The 19,637-nt window shown below is 39.5% G+C and overlaps 1 protein-coding gene across 3 annotated transcripts in view; it reads right to left on the bottom strand.

Moving 5' to 3' along the window:
• The window catches only part of LOC133606758 (phosphofurin acidic cluster sorting protein 2-like), a 97,222-nt gene that overhangs the window by 33,551 nt on the left and 44,034 nt on the right, over nt 1-19,637 (bottom strand). For all 3 annotated transcript variants that reach the window (XM_061961072.1, XM_061961078.1, XM_061961086.1), the window contains exons 3-4: nt 8,798-8,887; nt 7,037-7,162 (exon numbers count right to left, since the gene is read on the bottom strand). In XM_061961072.1, coding sequence (XP_061817056.1) covers nt 7,037-7,162; nt 8,798-8,887 — 216 coding nt within the window. The remainder of the gene's footprint in view (nt 1-7,036; nt 7,163-8,797; nt 8,888-19,637) is intronic.

Below are 19,637 nucleotides of genomic sequence, written 5' to 3'. Positions count from 1 at the left end.
ATCGGCATTTTGCCCTATATCGACATCTGCCTTTTTTATCTGTATCAGCTTTTTTTTTTATATTGATAATGAATGCTAATATTTAATCTATATTATCGCGATCATTTCAAATGTAACAATCATCAAACAAGAGTCTTCCTTTTATTTATTTATTTTTTTTTTTTAATCTGACGGGCCCCTTTAAAACTGGTCAGTTGGCTCAGATGCAGTCTCCATCATTGTCTCGCCCACAGCGGCATTTGATTGGTAACGGAAACTGCCCACAAGTGAGAAGCAGAGCCAATTACAAGGTGAGGTATTTTGCGTTGGTTACGCAAACCACGGCAGCATCAATCAGAAGCCGAGGTCTGAGGCCTGCTCGCCAATCGAACGACAGAGAAAGGTTACGGATGTGTCGAAGCTACGTAAAAGTAAAAAACTCTCACAAAATTGTAATAAACATTCCAGTCCTCTACATGTCCCAACTACTAGTAATGTTACTATGAGCAGAATACCGTAAAGGTCTTAAAGAGCTCTGCTAGCTCGTAGTGCCTCACGACATACATCACTTGAAACAAAGCAGCTGAAACTATCGCTATGGAAACAGTCCGTTAGGGTAGAAGCATGTTTGAGTGATTGAGAGAGATATTAAATAAAACAATCTAACTAAACTCATTCTAGTTTAATTGCAAGGACAAACGAAGAGGATAAAGAATAGCCACACGAGAAGTTGCAGAACAGCAAAGCAGTTGTCGTGCGAGATTTGTATTCCTGAAATATTTTGTACATGCTGCTGCAGAATACGTGTGTGTAGGTTGCATCTGCATAATAAGACAAAATGTGAATTGTTACGATCATGCCTTGATAAAGATGTTAATAATGTCACCTATGTTTCTACCTAAATATTGTTTTTTATGAGCTGTACATTACATTTTGTACTTTATATCATCATAATAACTTTTTCCATTTTGTAATAAAGTGTAATATTGCATGGTGATCAGCCTGTCAATGTCAACACTTGTGAAGTTAACATTATTAAGGGATACAAATTATTTCAGGCAGTCCTGGCTAGATTTACGCCCTGGGAGAACCATCCCTTCCAAAAAACATTAACAGGAGCTGTGAAGTACAATGTAAAACCTCACCTTTCTTGCCTTCTTTGGTGCAAAATCATCAATTACATCATCACACGAAATCTGTTGTGCAGCTGCATGATTGATGCTGATGATGGCAAGTCCAGACTCAGGACATCTGTGTGAAATTACACTTGTGTCGCAAACACAAACTAGACTAAGCTGCCTATGGGTGAAATTAATTGCATGACAAAATGCCTCAATTCTTATAGTTGCTAGTTCAGGTAACTAAAGACCAAATACAGTCATCTTCTGTGGCCAATAGCAACATATTAAGAAGAGGCTAATTAGTAGCCTATAGCCTAGTGTCACTCATGTCACTCATAGAAATCTGCATATCTTTATCTTGTGCCCATTTCTCATGTTCTTCTAAACTGTGCACCTGATGGCTTTTTTGGTATTTTACTTGATCCATGATGAAGATAAAGACTCAACATCATTAGCTTATAACCTTTTGCCAACACTGTCCATTCTACTGTCAATAAACCGGAATCACATAGATCACTGCACAGGCTTTAAAAAAAAAAAAAATCACATAACCGATTTAATTACATGGTATATGGGTCTATTATAATTTTCGCGTTGGCGGGTACACTTATTTCCGCCTCAAGTTCTATATAAAACTGAGGCGGAAATGTGCTGGCCCGTGGGTGAGATGGGCAAAAGTGTTAATGACCTGCACCAGAGACGAACTTTGGAAAAAGGAGGATCACGCCTCCGTTTTACAAAAACAAGCCGGCAAATTTACGCCCTCATCTTGGAGCAAATGTGGCACCTTCTCAATATAAAAAGGGCCACTAATGGAAATGAGTGGCGGTAGTCTAGAAAACCGGCAAGTTTTGTTTTGATTTTGTTTTGGGTTTTTTTTGGGTGCGAGCCCTTACATTGATTACGCCCTGGGCGGTCGTCCACATTGCCCTGATTTTAGGGATACAAAACTTCAGGGACCTATTTATTTATTCATACTTTCACTGTACTAAGAAACTAACTTCAGGGTTTCCCGCAGCGCCACCGCCTAAACTAACGTCTTAACAAGCTGCTCCGCTCATACTTGCCAACCCTCCCAATTTTTCCGGGAGACTCCCGATTTTCAGTGCTCTCCCGGAAACCTCCCGGGGCAACCATTCTCCCGAATTTCTCCCAATTTTCACCCGGACAACAATATTGAGGGCGTGCCGTGATGGCACTGCCTTTAGTGTCCTCTACAACCTGTCGTCGAGTCCGCATTTTCTCTATACAAACAGCGTGCCGACTCAGTCAAATGTTGTATGCGGCTTCTGCAGACACACGTAAGTGACTGCGAGACATACTTGTTCAACAGCCATACAGGTCACACTGAGGGTGGCCGTATAAACAACTTTAACACTGTTACAAATATGTAACAGTTTTGTTTGGTGGTAGCGGGGGTGTATATTGTAGCCCGGAAAGAGTTAGGGCTGCAGGGAATTCTGAGTATTTGTTCTGTTGTGTTTATGTTGTGTTACGGTTCTCCCGAAATGTGTTTGTCTTTCTTGTTTGGTGTGGGTTCACAGTGTGGCGCATATTTATGACAGTGTTGGCGTTGTTCATACGGCCACCCTTAGTGTGACATGTATGACTGTTGACTAAGTATGGGCTTCATTCACATGTGTTCAAAATTAACAGGATCATTTAACATGGCTAAGACTTGACAGAGCGAGATCTTATCTTAACATCTTCAACTAATGACTAGTATTAACCCATCAAACGTTCCAATATATTCGCATGGTCATATTCAAGATGGATATATAAAAAGAAACTACATCTTGTGAGACGATGTCGGCCAACCCCGGAGGCTAGCCGAGCTGTTCTGGCGATTAAATGGGGAAATGCTCGCCGTTTCCTCACATATTAGCCGACGACGAGAGGTCCACTGGCTTATACGGCGTAGAATAGTGAGTTCAAAAATTATTTTTTTCTACTTTTGATGTTTTTTGCAATTTTAATTTTGCGCTGTTTATGTGATTCAATGTACAGTCGTGCGTAAATGTGTTTCTGTATAGTATTTCTCTAGCAATGGTCATGTGGTGACACAAATTATGGTATTTTGAGAGGTAATCATTGAAGTCAGATATCACTGAAGGCCTAGGTGGGAAACGCACAGCCCGCCACTGGTGAATGAAGTAGTCATCTTTTTTTGCTGGAACGTGCCTAAAAATATCTCAAGAGGAATTTAAAAGCCACCTAAATTAGAGCCACTGAATAGATGTACGCTCCAATAGATGCTTCCGACCTGTCAAGCATTCTATTCTAATCTAAGTATTTTACCCAATCTGATTGTGGGGAATTCACAGTGCCATTACAACTAAAATGTCAAATAAACAGTATGACAGACACTGAAAACCCATAGAATGCCTTTTGTTTCAGAAAAATGGTTCCTAGGTGGGCATGGGGCACTTGAAATGCAGATACACAATATCTGGAGAGACTGGACGGAGCAAAACTGTCTATCTTCAAAACCAAAGACAAACTACGATGTTTTTGTTGGAAAAAAGCCAGCTTGTGTGAGACTGCATTTTCAACTGAACGTGAAGAACATCAACAAGCACAATGCTGTTTGGTCAAAGGTTAGTTCAGTCATTAAATGAAAAATGAAAAAAAAAAAAAGATTCCTTTCTTTCATGAAGACAAGAATATAAATTGGTGTATTATCTGATTCTGATGATTTGCATTGATTGGAATCAGACAAGATTCACAGTAGTGCAGATAACTTCCACATATTTGAATGGAGGAGAACAAAAGTCCAATACCACATGAATGTAGTTGGTTTTCAGCATCTTATTTGTCCAGCTTCCATACTCGTTCTTATACACTTTACAAGAAATACATTGACGGCAAACTCCGTAGCTTGCTAACTTGTGTGCGCTAGCTATCTGAGACTTTTATTTTATTAGCGCAGGCAGGATGGAGCAACACTTTTATTGTGAAGACAGGAACTGTGCGGTCGGTCTTTAGGCTTTTGACAGCAGGTATGGCGCGAGAGTCTGTTGAAATAAAATGTTTCTCGTCTTCCTGTCGTTTGTTTTTTCTTAATACTGAGCTCGCAGCAGCTAGCATCATCTCACAAGATCCTCGGGCGGCGTAAATGTCAATCAAGTGACGAAAGTGACACCATAGTAAAGACTGATAATCGCTAATTTTTAGGTCTATTTTTTTTTAATGCCTGGCTGGCGATCGACTGACACACCCTCCGTGATCGACCGGTAGCTCGCAATTGACCTAATGGGCACCCCTGCCATAGATAGTTAAAGCATTTCGTCCATAAATACAAAAGATTACACAATTTATTTTAATTACCGTATTTTTGGGAGTATAAGTCGTACCGGAGTATAAGGCGTACCTGCCGAAAATGCATAATAAAGAAGGGAAAAAACATATATAAGTCGCACTGGAGTATAAGTTGCATTTTTTGGGGACATTTATTTGATAAAACCCAACACCAAGAATAGACATTTGAAAGGCAATTTAAAATAAATAAAGAATAGTGAACAACAGGCTGAATATGTGTACGTTATATGAGGCATAAATAACCAACTGAGAACGTGCTTGGTATGTTAACGTAACATATTATGGTAAGAGTCATTCAAATAAATATAACATATAGAACATGCTATACGTTTACCAAACAATCTGTCACTCCTAATCGCTAAATCCGATGAAATCTTATACGTCTAGTCTCTTACGTGAATGAGCTAAATAATATTATTTGATATTTTACGGTAACGTGTTAATCATTTCACACATAAGTCGCTCCTGAGTATAAGTCGCACCCCCGGCCAAACTATGAAAAAAACTGCGACTTATAGTCCGAAAAATACGGTAAGTAGTTTTGATCGTCGACGACATGTAGGCATATGAGTAAAGCTGCATGACTGCTGAAGAAAAGTATTGTTTTTTAATGAATGAGAAATAAGAAACTTGTGGTGGACTGTAACGCTTTTTGTAACTGTTCTCCAAGAATGTGTTTGTATTTATCAGGGTGATTATGGTTAGTAAAAATGAGCAATCTTCTGTTTTTCCTGAGATTTTTGAATGTGTAGTCTATGTGGTTGCTGATTTTTCTGGCGCGCGCACACACACACACACACACACACACACGCACACTTTCCACCTTCCGAAATACAAATTTCATGAATGTGTAGCCTTGGGTAAAGTAGTGTAGCCCCCTTAAGTGATCGCTGAGACAGTTTTTTAGCATGGGGAATGAAAGATATGCTCATTTTGTCTGAAAATAGAGCAAGTGATTGCTTATCCTTCGCCATCTTTAACTAATCCGTATGGGGCATGACAAAAGTAACAAAGGGGGCGTGGTTTGGCGGGCAAAGTAGTAAGTGTCCATTAGTCGATTTATCGTTAAGATTGTCGATGACTAATCGACTATCAAAATAGTCGTTAATTGCAGCCATATTTGTACAGTAGTTACAGAATATGCTATGTGCCAGTACAAGATAGCTACAGAACGCAAATGACCTGTATGTCATGATTTGGGAATCATTTTCTTGAATGCTTGAGTGTAAATTCCATTACGACGTTTGCGCTCAAACTCAACATGTGCACAGAAGACCAAAAAAGATGTTAACACAACAAAAAAGAAAAAGAGGATGTAATAATGAGCAATTTAGTTTTAGTCATCCAAGCCTTTAGGATGTACTGCAACAGTGACATTTTAAACTGTGGAAATGCATTAGTCTTGTTTAAAGATGTTAGTGTTAATTCCTATCCTCAAGCTACGGCTAAAACCTCTTAGCATGGGATGCTGTATTTAGAAATGCATCAATGCCAGCCTACATTTAAGGGTTGTTTTAAGGGCTATTTCTTTCTCTCTCTCACCACACATACACACAAAAGGTGGCACGTCTGTTGTTGTACGGCCCACTTTTCGGATGAAAAACGAAAATTTTTGAATTTTCCTGGTTTTCGTATGCTGTCTGTTATCGTGCAGACATACACTGCACGTAACAAACAAGTCTGTTCGAATTCAGTGCCCAAACAAAGAAAGCCATGCGTTGGTGACTCCCATGAAGAAAGTTGCAAGTACCAGCACTTTGGTAAAGAGGATGAAAAACACTATTAAATTCAAGAATGGAGTTGTAGTAAAGTATGAAAGTGCCCTCTGTGTGGCTCTGCACGCCCTTACCCATCTCCACTCATCGCCGTTTACGCCAACAGGAGTATTTATTACATGTAAAACAATGTTGGATGTTTAATCGGCCATTTATATGAAAAGCTTTGATTATTCTCTATAAAATGTGTTTTGTGTTAATATTTGTAGTGTCTGGAACAGATTAATTGGACTTACTTTTTAGTATGGTGAAAATATCTTGTTTTCATCTGACCGTTTATAACGGATTACTAACAAAAACTAAAACTAAATTACCACAGTATTGTAAATACAACTAAGTCCATTCCTAAAACTCACTATTTTACTCAAGAAAGGTAAATGAGGCATTACTAAGCAAAAAGGGAAGAAGAGTTACCTGTCGAAAACTGCAAAACGAGCTTAGACTCCACTTTGCGCTCCGCCTATGTAATATGTAACGGAACGTTAGTCAACGCTGGCAATATTCTTAACCCCAAATGACTTGGATTGAGGACAAAAGCAAAAAAGATCTCCTTTTCCATTAAACAAACATCCACACTGGGCATTACACCAGCTCTTGGTCCATTATTTATACATTTCATGGTTCAAAGCAGCTTTTTCAGGAAAAACAAATATTTAAAGCCAGCTCCAGATGGACCATAATCTCATACAGGAGTGTGTGAGGAGTATGATTCATCCAAAATACAGCAGGGCTTCTCCTTGGCAAGAAAACCATGGTACATTGCTATGAATTCTTGTCAATCACTGTCAGAAAAGTGAGTTCAGGGATTTATCTCTTGAAACAAACCAAAAAGACGTACAGTACCTCAGCCATGTTGATAACCCCCACAGCCAATGTCTTGTAGCCCAGGATGGTTCGATTCTTGTAGCGTTTCCTCCTTTGAAGCATTATTTGTAGTCTGTTGGCATCTCTCTTCAAAAAATGGGGATACTGCAAAACAATAGTAATAATAATCAAAAATAAATATAATTTTTATCAGTTTTAAAATCAAAATTGAGAAGCTTTCTGGTTGGCTAAATTGCACTTTAAGTCAACAATTATGCCATATTTAAATTACTGTATCACAAGCTGGACACTAACGAATAAATCCACACGTAAGTTATTGGAAGTTCTTTATAATAAAAAAAAACATTAGAAGAATGAGATAAAAGGCCAGTCATGTATCCTCTTTGCAGAATACATGAGAAATACAACCAACTCAATTGGGAAAACTTAATAAAGTCTTGTATATAAAATTCTTAAAGACATAGCATCACCTGAGAAAATTTTGTAAAGAGGAAGGTCAACAGGACAACTAGGTCTGCTCCAGAGGAAATGCTTTGTGCCGTTTCCAAAAAGCGTGTTTGGGCAAGTCTTATTTTCCTATCGAGCATGTCAAACTTGGAACACAATACCGGCAAAGATATGGAAACTCTAGCAATACAAGCAATAAGGCCACAGAAAAAAATACCGCTTGGGAGCCAAAATTGTAATCATAGTTTATAGGCTACTGTATAAAAACTTAAGTGTGGAATTGTATCCTATAAACATTTTTTTTTATCAATTGTTTTATATATTCATGTAAAGTAAAATGTACTATTGTGGCAGTAAGTGTCTACAACAGCACCTTTGGCACTTAAATCTTGGAGTTTTACATTTTAATATTGTATAATATACATGTGTACTAAGTTTTGAATGTGTTGTCATAATTTCAACATCAAATTGCCAGTGGACTGGAGATGGAAATTAGCCATTGGATGGCTATAATCTCACATATGCACATGTAAAATGTTCATTAGTATGTGTTGTCTTATTTTAAATAAACTAAAACAAAAACAATCTAAAATGATGTGAATCATCTTATTTTTAAATGAAGTTCAACAATATTTATAAATTTGGGACCAATAGCATCAACATACCAATACTTCGATATTTTGGGTTTTTGGAATTCTACCGATGGAGTAAAAAGAATTCTCCCCAATCATATATATCTTCCATGAATGTTCAAATATGTAGGCCATAACATGTGAACAACATACGTGTTGTCCTTCCTCAGAAAGGATGCATCTGCAGTTAATTTATCCAGGTTGTTCCTTAAAAATGTCACTTCTCTGTGGCATTTTTATAGCTTTCTATGTACTCAATGACTGCTAAGCAGAAATTTAATTACACCATCATGTGAACCTTAGACTCGGGCATGAGAGAACGTATTTGACAATTTCAGAGGATTAATTTGGTGCCAGAATGATTCTTAAACACTGTTATTAGATGATGAAGTGAAAATGCTAATAGAAAGGACCACCCAGGTAGATGAAATTAAAAGATACTTTTTTTCCTCCCAATCAAGATTGGAAAGGTCATTAAGGATAGACAGCCACTTTCAGCTTGCTGTTTAGGTGAGTTCAGATCATATTCTTGGACCTATTATTAAATACCCATTATAGATCTATACTGTTAACGTACATGGGCTTAACACAATGTTCTAAACCATGGTACCAGAGTGCCTACAAGCTTCACTCCAATCATAGCTGTCAAGTTACTGCCATGTCAGTGTGAGAATTCACAGCACAATGATAGAGTGCTTGCCTGTAGTGAGAATGTGAGTTCTAGATCTGTCTCCATTAGTCCGCTGGGAGGGAGCACATACTCATTGGATCTCAGAAGACGTTTCGAACCCTGAAAGGTAAAGTCAAAGTATTATTGCAAGCAAATTTACATGCAATGTTCATATACTGTAGCTCCTAGCTGCTTCATTCTACGCTGTATCAAGTCAACCATAAGACAAACTAAGCAAGAACTAGCAACAATTAGCAAATAAATATGTTTTACGTATAGTGTTGGAAAGATAGAGCTGCAGTGTTTTTCCACAGGACTGCATCTATTGGTGTGGTAGGATTGTCCTACACAAACATCATGACACATATAAAAAAGTGAGTAGAAACATGAAAAGCAAAACAAATGTGTTTCAAGCAACAAATTAACTCTTCTTCCTACTCTTCAAAAGTATTTTCACAAGATTTGTCAATCAACGCTTTAAAAAAAAAAAGAGTACCAAAAGGGTAGCGCTGGGCGGTATAGCAGTTTTATAGTTAATACCGATATATTTTAGAAAGCAGTATATATTTGGGACAATGTGCCTTCGTTACGGCTGTTTGCTCTTCTCTGCTCACCCCCGCCCCTTGCGTATTTATGGAGGCTTATCTGACGCACTATGACACAGTGTATGATGTGCTGCGCATCAAACTTAAAGACAAATATGTCGTGCAGTGCCGTATTAACTCCCGGGTGAAACAATGCTTTGGTCAGCGACTGCATTTGGCTATTGGTGAGTGACTACAGCTTTATTTAAACATACACCAATTTGCTTGAGCACCTATATCTCTCCTTGTAGCGACTTTATCACTAATCTCATCTGTTTATGTTGTTAACTTCTGTTAGCGACTTAGCACAGAAGCTCACAGTAGCTCCTCTCTACTGCGCACTGTGTTTAGCTAAAACTTGGTTTAAAAGAGCCTCTCTCCATAGCCTGTGCGGACTAACCTACTGTAGTATAGCGGCTGGGTGGCTGAAAAGTCGTTTTAAACTTAACAGCCAGTGGCTTTCACCTCAGGGAGCGAATAGAAGCTCTATCTATCCCCGGGCACAAGTGTGAGGCTATAAACCTAACATTAATGAAAAAATTAACAATAATTGCTTTGACATAGTAACGGGCTAAGTACTTTATAAGAATAAACAAAACGTTACTACTTACAACACAATTGATCTGAGTACTCTCAACACTGGTTATCTAGCCATAAAACACTTGGGCAACCTTAAGCACTTTGCTCGTTTTTTAAGATAGCCGTATACTGCCATTCGAACTAAAAATACCGCGGTATCAGTTTTGGTCCTTATCACCCAGCCCTACTAAAGGGGTATGATGATGATATAGCAATAAAGTCGATAATTTGGCATCACTAATCCCTCCTCGCTGTCTTCTTGTTCTCTGGTCGATCAGCTGGGTTATGTGTTTGTGAGCTAGAGCTAATATGTAGGGCCTTAGCTATTTGTGATGGTCCAAATTGTACATATTAATGTAGGTGAAACACAGAGCCTCTGACTTAAGTTATTACCCAAATCCCCTGTCTTATGCTTCCTAAACCACTACCATGCAGAGTACAGGCTCCATTTGAGTAAGCCTTATTTTAGCATCAACCTGTTTCACATGTTCATGCAGAGTTACACCTTTTGGCAACCTGGTACAAACAGTACCCAACTACTTTCTAAGAAGGGGCCCAGATTCATTGTTTTCCCACTTAAAAATGGCAAAAATACAACTACCAAGTGCTAAGTGACTGCCACAATGGGTTTATTATACAAACTCTATACATAAAATAAATAAATGCATTTAAAGCACAGTCAACAAGTAGAAGTGCACTGGGAGAAACTACCGGATCGGTAATTTTAAATAAGTATCAAAAACACAGCCACAGTTTCATAATGTGATTTAAAACATGATGATAATAATGTGATTTCATACTGGCTGAACGAAAACATGCTAGAAAAAATGTGATTCACATTTCTCCTGAAGGTCATGGTCTGGGAATGTCTTTGAGCAACACTACTGTCTTTGACAAAAATGTGTTTGTAAATGTGTGATTGTACAAATGACCTCTGAAAGAAATGTTGCAATTATACACACCCTTCTGCAACTGTTGACAACAACAGTCATTGAGATACAAAACAGTATGTGTTTTATTGGCCTCTTTTTCCTCTCTAATCATCCATTTCCAGGAAGTGCTTGTATCATTTTATCCCACCATATTTATGGCAAAATGTCTGCTAAAAGTATAAATGTTTGTTATTTGAAATATATTTGACTCTATGTTTGGCATTTAGTCAAACCTTTTCCTAATGTATACATTTCAAACATGTATCACAAGTCTAATTCAAAGGTGACTGGTGCTTGGGCAGAATCCCAGTTTCTAATTGGAAAGCAGCAATGTACACCCTTAATAAGTCATCAGTCAATCACAGGCATACCACATAAACAAAAAAACAATTATCAAAACCAATCACTGTGTCACCAATTAAGTCATTTGCAGGAGATTGGTGTTTGGCAGAACAATGGAGAATGCAGAGAAAACAGAGGAGTTCAAATCCCCCATGTTCTTGCTGTTATTGAGACAACACACATCTCTAATCCACCGTGTTACCCACAAACATCTTGACAGGGACCAGGAATAATGAATGTATTCATACATTCAGAATAGCTAGCAGATAGCCAAAAGTTGACAGAACATTCACTCTTGCTAAAGACTTGCCATCTCATTTTGTTGTTATGTGCATCCACCATTATGTTCTTGAGAAGGACATATGGCCGCAGCACTAGCTTTCTAAGGTAAAAAAAGAAATTATGTGAAAAATCAGTCTGACCTTGTCACGAGTGCTTCACAAAAGAAGCCTTCTATGTGCTCTTTTCTCATGCTCCGAAGCTGGTACAATGAATCAAGGCACAAAAGCCGAGCACTTTCTAAATGCCTGACGTGCATTTACAATACACAGCATTGGCAAGAAAAGCTTGTACTCAATGTCCTCATCACCCCCCGCCCTCTCTTCTCCTCTTCTTTTCTCCTCTTCTCTTCTCCCTCGCCCTGCAACAAGCCTTTCCCCTGTTTTTTTGTTCCAAATGGTAAAGTGTAACAACCCTTCCACAATCACTTAGAATGGTCAAATCTAGATCTCAGTCTAAAGAGCAAAACGTCTTTATAGACAAGCCGAACAGTCCAGTTGCAATCGATTGAATGCCCTGAGAAAATAATGACCTGGATGAATGAGAACATCCAAACACCACTTTTGGAAATGCAACGTGTACGTTTAAAAATGTTCAATTTGCCAGACCAATGGAAACGATGGATGACAATTAACAGCTTCACAATCTAAGGCTACGTTCACACTTCAGGTCAATTATTTTTTTTTGCCCTGTGTGACCTGTATCAGATTTTATCTTGCCCTCTTCCTTCTTAATCTCCTACGTGAAATAATTTGGTTGAGAATATGAAGAAACTTTAAAAGGATAGTTAAGAAACGGCAGTTGCACAAAATCCATGAGATAGCCTCAAATGTACCAGGACTGAGACCTTCACATATTGATAGTCAGTTCACATTTCACATTTTTTAAAATGTGAATGATTACATAAAAGATTGTATTTTAACAAAAATAATCTGAATTGGGCATCATACTCTGCAATGTGAACGTAGTCGGATGCACATAAAAAGTACAGTGGTATCTCGCCTTATAAGGGCCACAGCTCACACTTATTTTGCGATACAACCTGTCTCTATGATAATTGTTAAGTTGCAAGCAAAAATTCAGGTTACAAGCCTTCCCACCGCTTGTTGGCGTAACAAATGTCACAGTGAGCCCCGCAAGATCAGATCAAAACATCTGGGGCCTGACTCGTTAGCATTAGCTAAAAATTAGCTATTAGACGGATAGTTCGAAAGACAAAACTTTGTTTTTCTATCCATGAAAATATGGAAAAGCTGCTGATGGTGGATGTGACGAAGAAGCAGCTCAAAGGAGATACTGTAGAAGTCTGCTTTCATATTACTTTTCCAACCATCCATCCATTTTCTACCGCTTGTCCCTTTCGGGGTGGCGGGGGGGGTGCTGGAGTCTATCTCAGCTGCATTAGGGTGGGTACACCCTGGACAAGTCGCCACCTCATCGCAGGGCCAACACAGATAGACAGACAACATTCACATTCACACACTAGGGCCAACTGTTTTAGTGTTGCCAATCAACCTATCCCCAGGTGCATGTTTTTGGAGGTGGGAGGAAGCCGGAGTACCCAGAGGGAACCCACGCCGTCACAGGGAGAACATGCAAACTCAACACAGAAAGATACCGAGCCCGAGATTGAACTCAGGACCTTCGTATTGTGAGGCACATGCACTTACATTACTTTAAAACATCTACTTTAGTTTTTGCTACAAATCCGTTATCTATAATATTGTTTTTCCTTTTTTTAAGATTTTTACATGATAAACTTGTGGTGTTTTTGATGGGGCGCAGCACGGATTGATTTGATTACAATTAATTTCAAATAGCAACACTGACTAGAGATACAAGTATTTTAGGTTACCAGCGCCATCACAGAACCAAATAAACTCTTAAGCCGAGGTACCACTGTATCTGTACTACCGGTAGTCTGTATAGAGCAGGGGTCGGCAACCCGCGGCTCCGGAGCCGCATGCGGCTCTTTGATCACTCTGATGCGGCTCAGCTGCATACTTGCCACCCCCGATTTTCTCGGGAGACTGCTTCTCGCAGAAAACTTCCGGGATTAATATTCTCCGATTTTCACCCTTACAATAATAATAAGGGCGTGCTATGATGGTACAGCATTTAGCGCCCTTTACAATCTGTATGAACAGCGTGCCAGCCCAGCCTCTTATTATATGCATCTTCTGCTTGCACCCGTAAGTGACAGCAAGGCATACTTGCTCAACAGCCACACAGGTTACACTGTCGGTGGCCATATAAAACAACTTTAACACTCTTACTAATAATGCGCCACACTTTGAACCAAAACCAAACAAGAATGACAAACACATTTCGGGAGAACATCTGCACCTTAACACAACATAAACACAACAGAACAAATAACCAGAATCCCATGCAGCCCTGACTCTTCCGGGCTCCATTATACACCCCTGCTACCACCAAACCCTGCCCCCACCCCAACCCTGCTTCCCCACACAACCCCCCCTCTCTGTGCGTCGGTTGAGGTGGGCGGGGTTTGGTAGCGGGGGTGTATAATGTAGCCTGGAAGAGTTAGGGCTCCATGGGATTCTGTGTATTTGTTCTGTTTTGTTTATGTTGTGTTATGGTGCAGATGTTCTCCCGAAATGTATTTGTCATTCTTGTTTGGTGTGGGTTCACAGTGTGGCGCATTATTAGTAAGAGTGTTAAAGTTTTTTATACCGCCACCGTCAGTCTAACCTGTGTGGTTGTTGACCAAGTATGCATTGCTGTCACTTGTGTGAGCAAGCAGAAGCCCCATACAACGTGTGGCTGGGCCGGCACGCTGGTTGTGGTGGGCGCTAAATGCTGTACCATCACAGCACATTTGAGAGAATAGTTGCCCTAAAATTCGTAGTCTGCCGGAAAAATCGGGAGGGTTGACAAGTATGACGCTGTCAAGCGGCATTCATATAAAACCCGCGGGCCGCACTAACATTCAATTTTCATATTAAGGTGTGGGCCGCATGTTTGAGACCCTTGGTTCATACATAGCGCAAAGCAAAAAAAAACTTTGTATGCAGTGTTATTTCATTTTAAATTTCAAAAGATTTTTGTGGCTCCCAATGTTTTCTTTAATTTGTGAAACTGGTCAAAATGGCTCTTTGACTGGTAAAGGTTGCCGACCCCTGGTATAGAGGGACCACAAAAAGAAACTTAGAAGTCTAAAAATAATTTTGCTAGGACATATGATAAGACAGCTTTGCAATGTAATGTAAAGTAAATATAACGTACGTGAGGTATTTTCAAGGGAGCCTGAGTTACTTGCAGTGACCCAGTCGTCTCCAAGTTGAGAGACAAAACACTGATAATGGCACTTTTACACTACATTGCACACTCAGTTTGTTCGCCACCATTTCCCAATTTAAGATAGTCCTGCAAAAACATGCTGCGTTTGACACATCAATTCGAACAAGACATGCTAAACAACACCAACCGTCACTAACATCGAGGCATGATTTTGTTGGCCTCGTAAATGACACACATTTTATAAGAGAGGAGACTGAGGGCAGCAAGAAAACAGGCCACTGTTGCAAAGTGGAGAATCTAAAGTAAAACACTGCAACAACATGGTAAGGCGAGGTTACCATTTGTTTATTTTTGCTGTTTTGAGCCATTAATGCTTGAAAGCTAGAAGAATGTCACAGTACAAGAAGAATCTGCTCATCCGATCACCCATTGACTGACCAGGTACTAAAAATAGGTTTTTGTGGAAAAGTGGCGGTATCAAGTCGAAACATGTTGAGCTGAGTAGGTAATGTGCAGTGGAAATACATAATATGGAAACAATGGGCCTCTTCTGGTTTCCTACTGCATTCCTAATGTGTCACTGTAGCAGTAGACACTAGTCACTCACAAGGTAGTTATAGGATATGTACATGTGTGTATAGAAACAGTACTTCAAATATGCATTAAATGTAGACTGGCAATGGGTGCTTCAAATATGTAAATGGTTTTGGCATCCAGCAACGGTGTTCTCATAGTTGTAAAGAAGTGAGATTCGACTATAAACCAATCAGTGCTTCCACAGTATTGTGCGGAGAATTGGGATCACAAGGTGAGAAAACTGGGTGCAATTATAACAGAATAAAGACAGAAGACAAATTATATCACTATAGTATTCATCTCAATTTAAAAAGTTTAATGTGGGATGCAAATAATTCAAAGCGGAATTTATTTTACAGATTTTTGTCTACATTTGAATTCAGGCAGAACAGTAGTTAGGCTCAAGTTATCAAACTGTAGCAATCTAGCTTTTCAATAAATATTTCAGTTGCCAAGTTCAAATTTTACTATCCTTGCACTGCTGTCTTTACATCTATGGAGCCAAAACACTGTCAGTAAGATTTGGTATCAGAAAAAAAAAAATTTCATTGTAGAAAAAGTTTTGTCAAAAAATAAATACTAACATTGAAAAATTACAATATTTGTGATGGATATTTTTTTCAATCATGACATGCTTTCAATGCCAATATTCATAGTTGTGTAGACTCATTGTTTTTGTGTGTTTCAAATGTTTTTATGATCAACTTTTTATTCACATTCGCTTCTCTTTTCTACGGTTTTGTTTCTTTTTTTTCCCGGTTTTGATTCTTTTTTTGACGATTTCAAACTAAAGGCAGTGTTTTGGCGTCGGGGGTGAGTGCCTGTAGATGGGGTTTACAACAAGTTTACCTGGAATTAGTTTTACTAGACTTGGAATAGCAGTTAAAAAAACGTAGAAGAAGACAGGAGGACCGAGGAGCCCTAAATTAAAGTTTAAAAGTTATATTATATATTTGTGTTAACCTATATATATACACTGTATATATATATACACACACACACACACATATATATATATATATATATATATATATATATATATATATATATACACACACACACGTTTCGGTACGGGGGTTTCGGTTCGGTTCGGAGGTGTACCGAACGAGTTTCCACACGAACATATTAAGTAGCCGCCTCTGCTTCCTTCTGTCTCTGTCAGTTCTCTACACAGCACCCAGCATTGTCACACCCACACAACCATCTGATTGGTTACAAACAGAGCGGTAACAGCCAATCAGCAGTGCGTATTCAGAGCGCATGTAGTCAGTGCTTAGCGTTTAGCAGGTAAGCATCAGGCAGCGGACTCTCCCCAAATTATAATAAACACCTCCCAGTCAACTGCTAGTAACATCACTATGAGCCCGTTGACCTTCTAGAAATATAAAAGGCAGCTCAGCTCAATCCTGGCTTGAGGTGAAGGCTAATTCGTTTAGCGTAACGTTAGCTCATTTTGCGGTGTGTATATGTGTGTGTGTGTGTGCGCGCGCGCATGTGTGTTTGTGTTACAGACAGCAAAGCCCTGTCCGTCTGTTATTTCACTTTACCTTTTTCTGTGTGGATTGAGCTGTGTTGAAGCAGCAACAAAGGACATTATGTTAAATGAAGAGTTTCTGTCTCTGATAGTTGATAAATAATGTAACTGCATCATTAAGCCTACATGAACTCCATGGTGTTCAGGGATGAATAGTCTCTCCTATTGCTATTGTACCATTTTTTCAGCTGGGAACGCCTCGGGATCCCCCGGGAGGAGCTGGACGAAGTGGCTGGGGAGAGGGAAGTCTGGGCTTCCCTGCTTAGGCTGCTGCCCCCGCAACCCGACCTCAGATAAGCGGAAGAAGATGGATGGATGGATGGATAGTTACATTAATAATTAGTAATGCAGCAGCCTAGTTTTGAATTGCAGGGTCCCTGCTATCACATGTTGATAGAAATGTAACATTTACATAATAAAAATCAACTACAGGCTTCCCAAATGCTGTAATAAATTAAGCATGATGAGTTGACTTGAAACTGTTTAATGTTGCACTTTTTATATGTAGAAGAAAAGTTTTGTCATTTTATTTAATCTGAGCAACAACTTGAGGCAGTTTAATGTTGATTAACATGGGCAGAATTATTATAGTGTTACCAATGTTAAAAGGATAAAGCCATTGTTTATAAATTTGGTAAATAAATAACCCAAAAATTGATTGATTGATTGATTGATTGATTGATTGTGTACGTCTGACTTGGTAGGATATGTACAGCGAGCAGAGAACATTATGAGTTCAGATAGCATAAGAACAAGTATATACATTAGAAATACATTTGATTATTTACATTTGGTTATTTACAATCCGGGGAGGTGGGATGTGGAAGGGGGAGGGTGTTAGTCAAGGGTTGAAGTTGCCTGGAGGTGTTGTTTCAATGCGGTTTTGAAGGAGGATAGAGATGCACTTTCTTTTACACCTGTTGGGAGTGCATTCCATATTGATGTGGCATAGAGGGAGAATGAGTTTAGACCTTTGTTAGATCGGAATCTGGGTTTAACGTGGTTTGTGGAACTCCCCCTGGTGTTGTGGTTATGGCGGTCATTTACGTTAAGGAAGTAGTTTGACATGTACTTCGGTATTAGGGAGGTGTAGCGGATTTTATAGACTAGGCTCAGTGCAAGTTGTTTTACTCTGTCCTCCACCCTAAGCCAGCCCACTTTGGAGAGGTGGGTTGGAGTGAGGTGTGATCTGGGGTGGAGGTCTAAAAGTAACCTGACTAGCGTGTACTGGGATGTTTGGAGTCTAGATTTGAGGGTTTTGGAGGTGCTAGGGTACCAGGAGGTGCAAGCGTAATCAAAAAAGGGTTGAACGAGAGTTCCCGCTAGAATCTTCAAGGTGCTTTTGTTGACCAGAGAGGAGATTCTGTAGAGAAATCTCGTTCGTTGGTTGACCTTTCTGATTACCTTGGTTACCAATTTACCTCAGGGAATATTAGCCTCTAGAATGGAACCTATGTAGGTGACCTCATCTTTCCTGGTGATAACAATGTCACCCACTCACTGACTTTCTTGAGATTGATTTGAGATGGATTCTGTTTTACCTAAGTGTATGGATAGTTTATTGTCAGCGAGCCAGGTGCAAATACTAAGGAGTTCAGCACTGAGGATTTTTTCCACCTGTGACTTGTCCTTGACGGATACCAGCAGGGCTGAGTCATCCGAAAACAGGAACAATTCACAGTTGCATGCTGATGACATGTCATTTACGTATACTAGGAACAGTAAAGGTCCTAATATACTGCATTGGGGGACTCCACAGCTTACTGAGAGGGGGGGCACGGTGCCGTTCACCTCTACCACCTGTTTCCTCCCCTCCAAGTAAGATTGCATCCAGCTCGATGAGGTTTTATCAAATCCGATTGCTCTGAGCTTATCCAACAGTATAGCGTGGTTTACGGTGTCAAAGGCCTTCTGAAGGTCCAGCATGACAATGCCGCAGTATTTGCCCGCGTCCACCTCATGTTTGATGTGGTCGGTCAGATAAAGAAGGCATGTGTCAGTCAAGTGGTTAGTTCTGAAGCCGGATTCGAATTTGTACATGAGTTTATTAGCAGCAAGGTATCTATCGACCTGTTCATAAACTATTTTTTCCATTACTTTCGAAATGGAACTGATAGAAACAGGTCGGTAGTTACAAGGTTCTAATTTGCTACCTTTTTTAAAAAGGGGGGTTACTCTTGCTATCTTGAAATCCTTGGGTACTTGGCCGTGTTTAATTGAGAGGTTAATTATGTGTGTGATGATAGGAGCAATGGTGGTGGCAGAGTCCCTGAGGAATCTGGAGGGAATATTGTCAAGGCCGGCGGCCTTGTTTAGGTGGAGCGTGCTCAATTTATTAAGCACCTCGTCAGCTGAGACCATTTCTAATTTGAAATTGTTGTTGATTACTCCTAGCTTTCTGTAGAAGGCTTTAATGTGTTCTACACCAAAACGACCACAGTGGTGGGACAGCTTGTTAACGAGAGTTGTGGCTATGCTGGTGAAAAAGGTGTTAAGTCTGCTTGCTACCTCCATTTTATCTGTAATGAGGGAGTCACCCTCCTTGATGTTGATGTTGGTGAGTCTGGTTTTAAGTTTCTGGCTGCATCCAGGAAGCTGGTTGTTGAGAATTTTCCAGAGCTCAAGTGGCTTATTTGTGTTTTCCTCTATTTTATCGTTAATGTAATTTTTTTAAGGATTTAGTCAGGTTGTTTGCCTTATTTCTTAATTTATTGCATTGCTTTTGGAGTGTTGAAAGGAGTGATTTGAGGTTATTATTATTGGGTTGTTTATCTACTTAG

Source organism: Nerophis lumbriciformis, linkage group LG02 (genome assembly GCF_033978685.3).
Source record: "Nerophis lumbriciformis linkage group LG02, RoL_Nlum_v2.1, whole genome shotgun sequence".
Lineage (NCBI taxonomy): Eukaryota > Metazoa > Chordata > Actinopteri > Syngnathiformes > Syngnathidae > Nerophis > Nerophis lumbriciformis.
The sequence above is the reverse complement of the archived record's forward strand: the minus strand, read 5'-3'. Positions and strand labels throughout refer to the sequence as shown.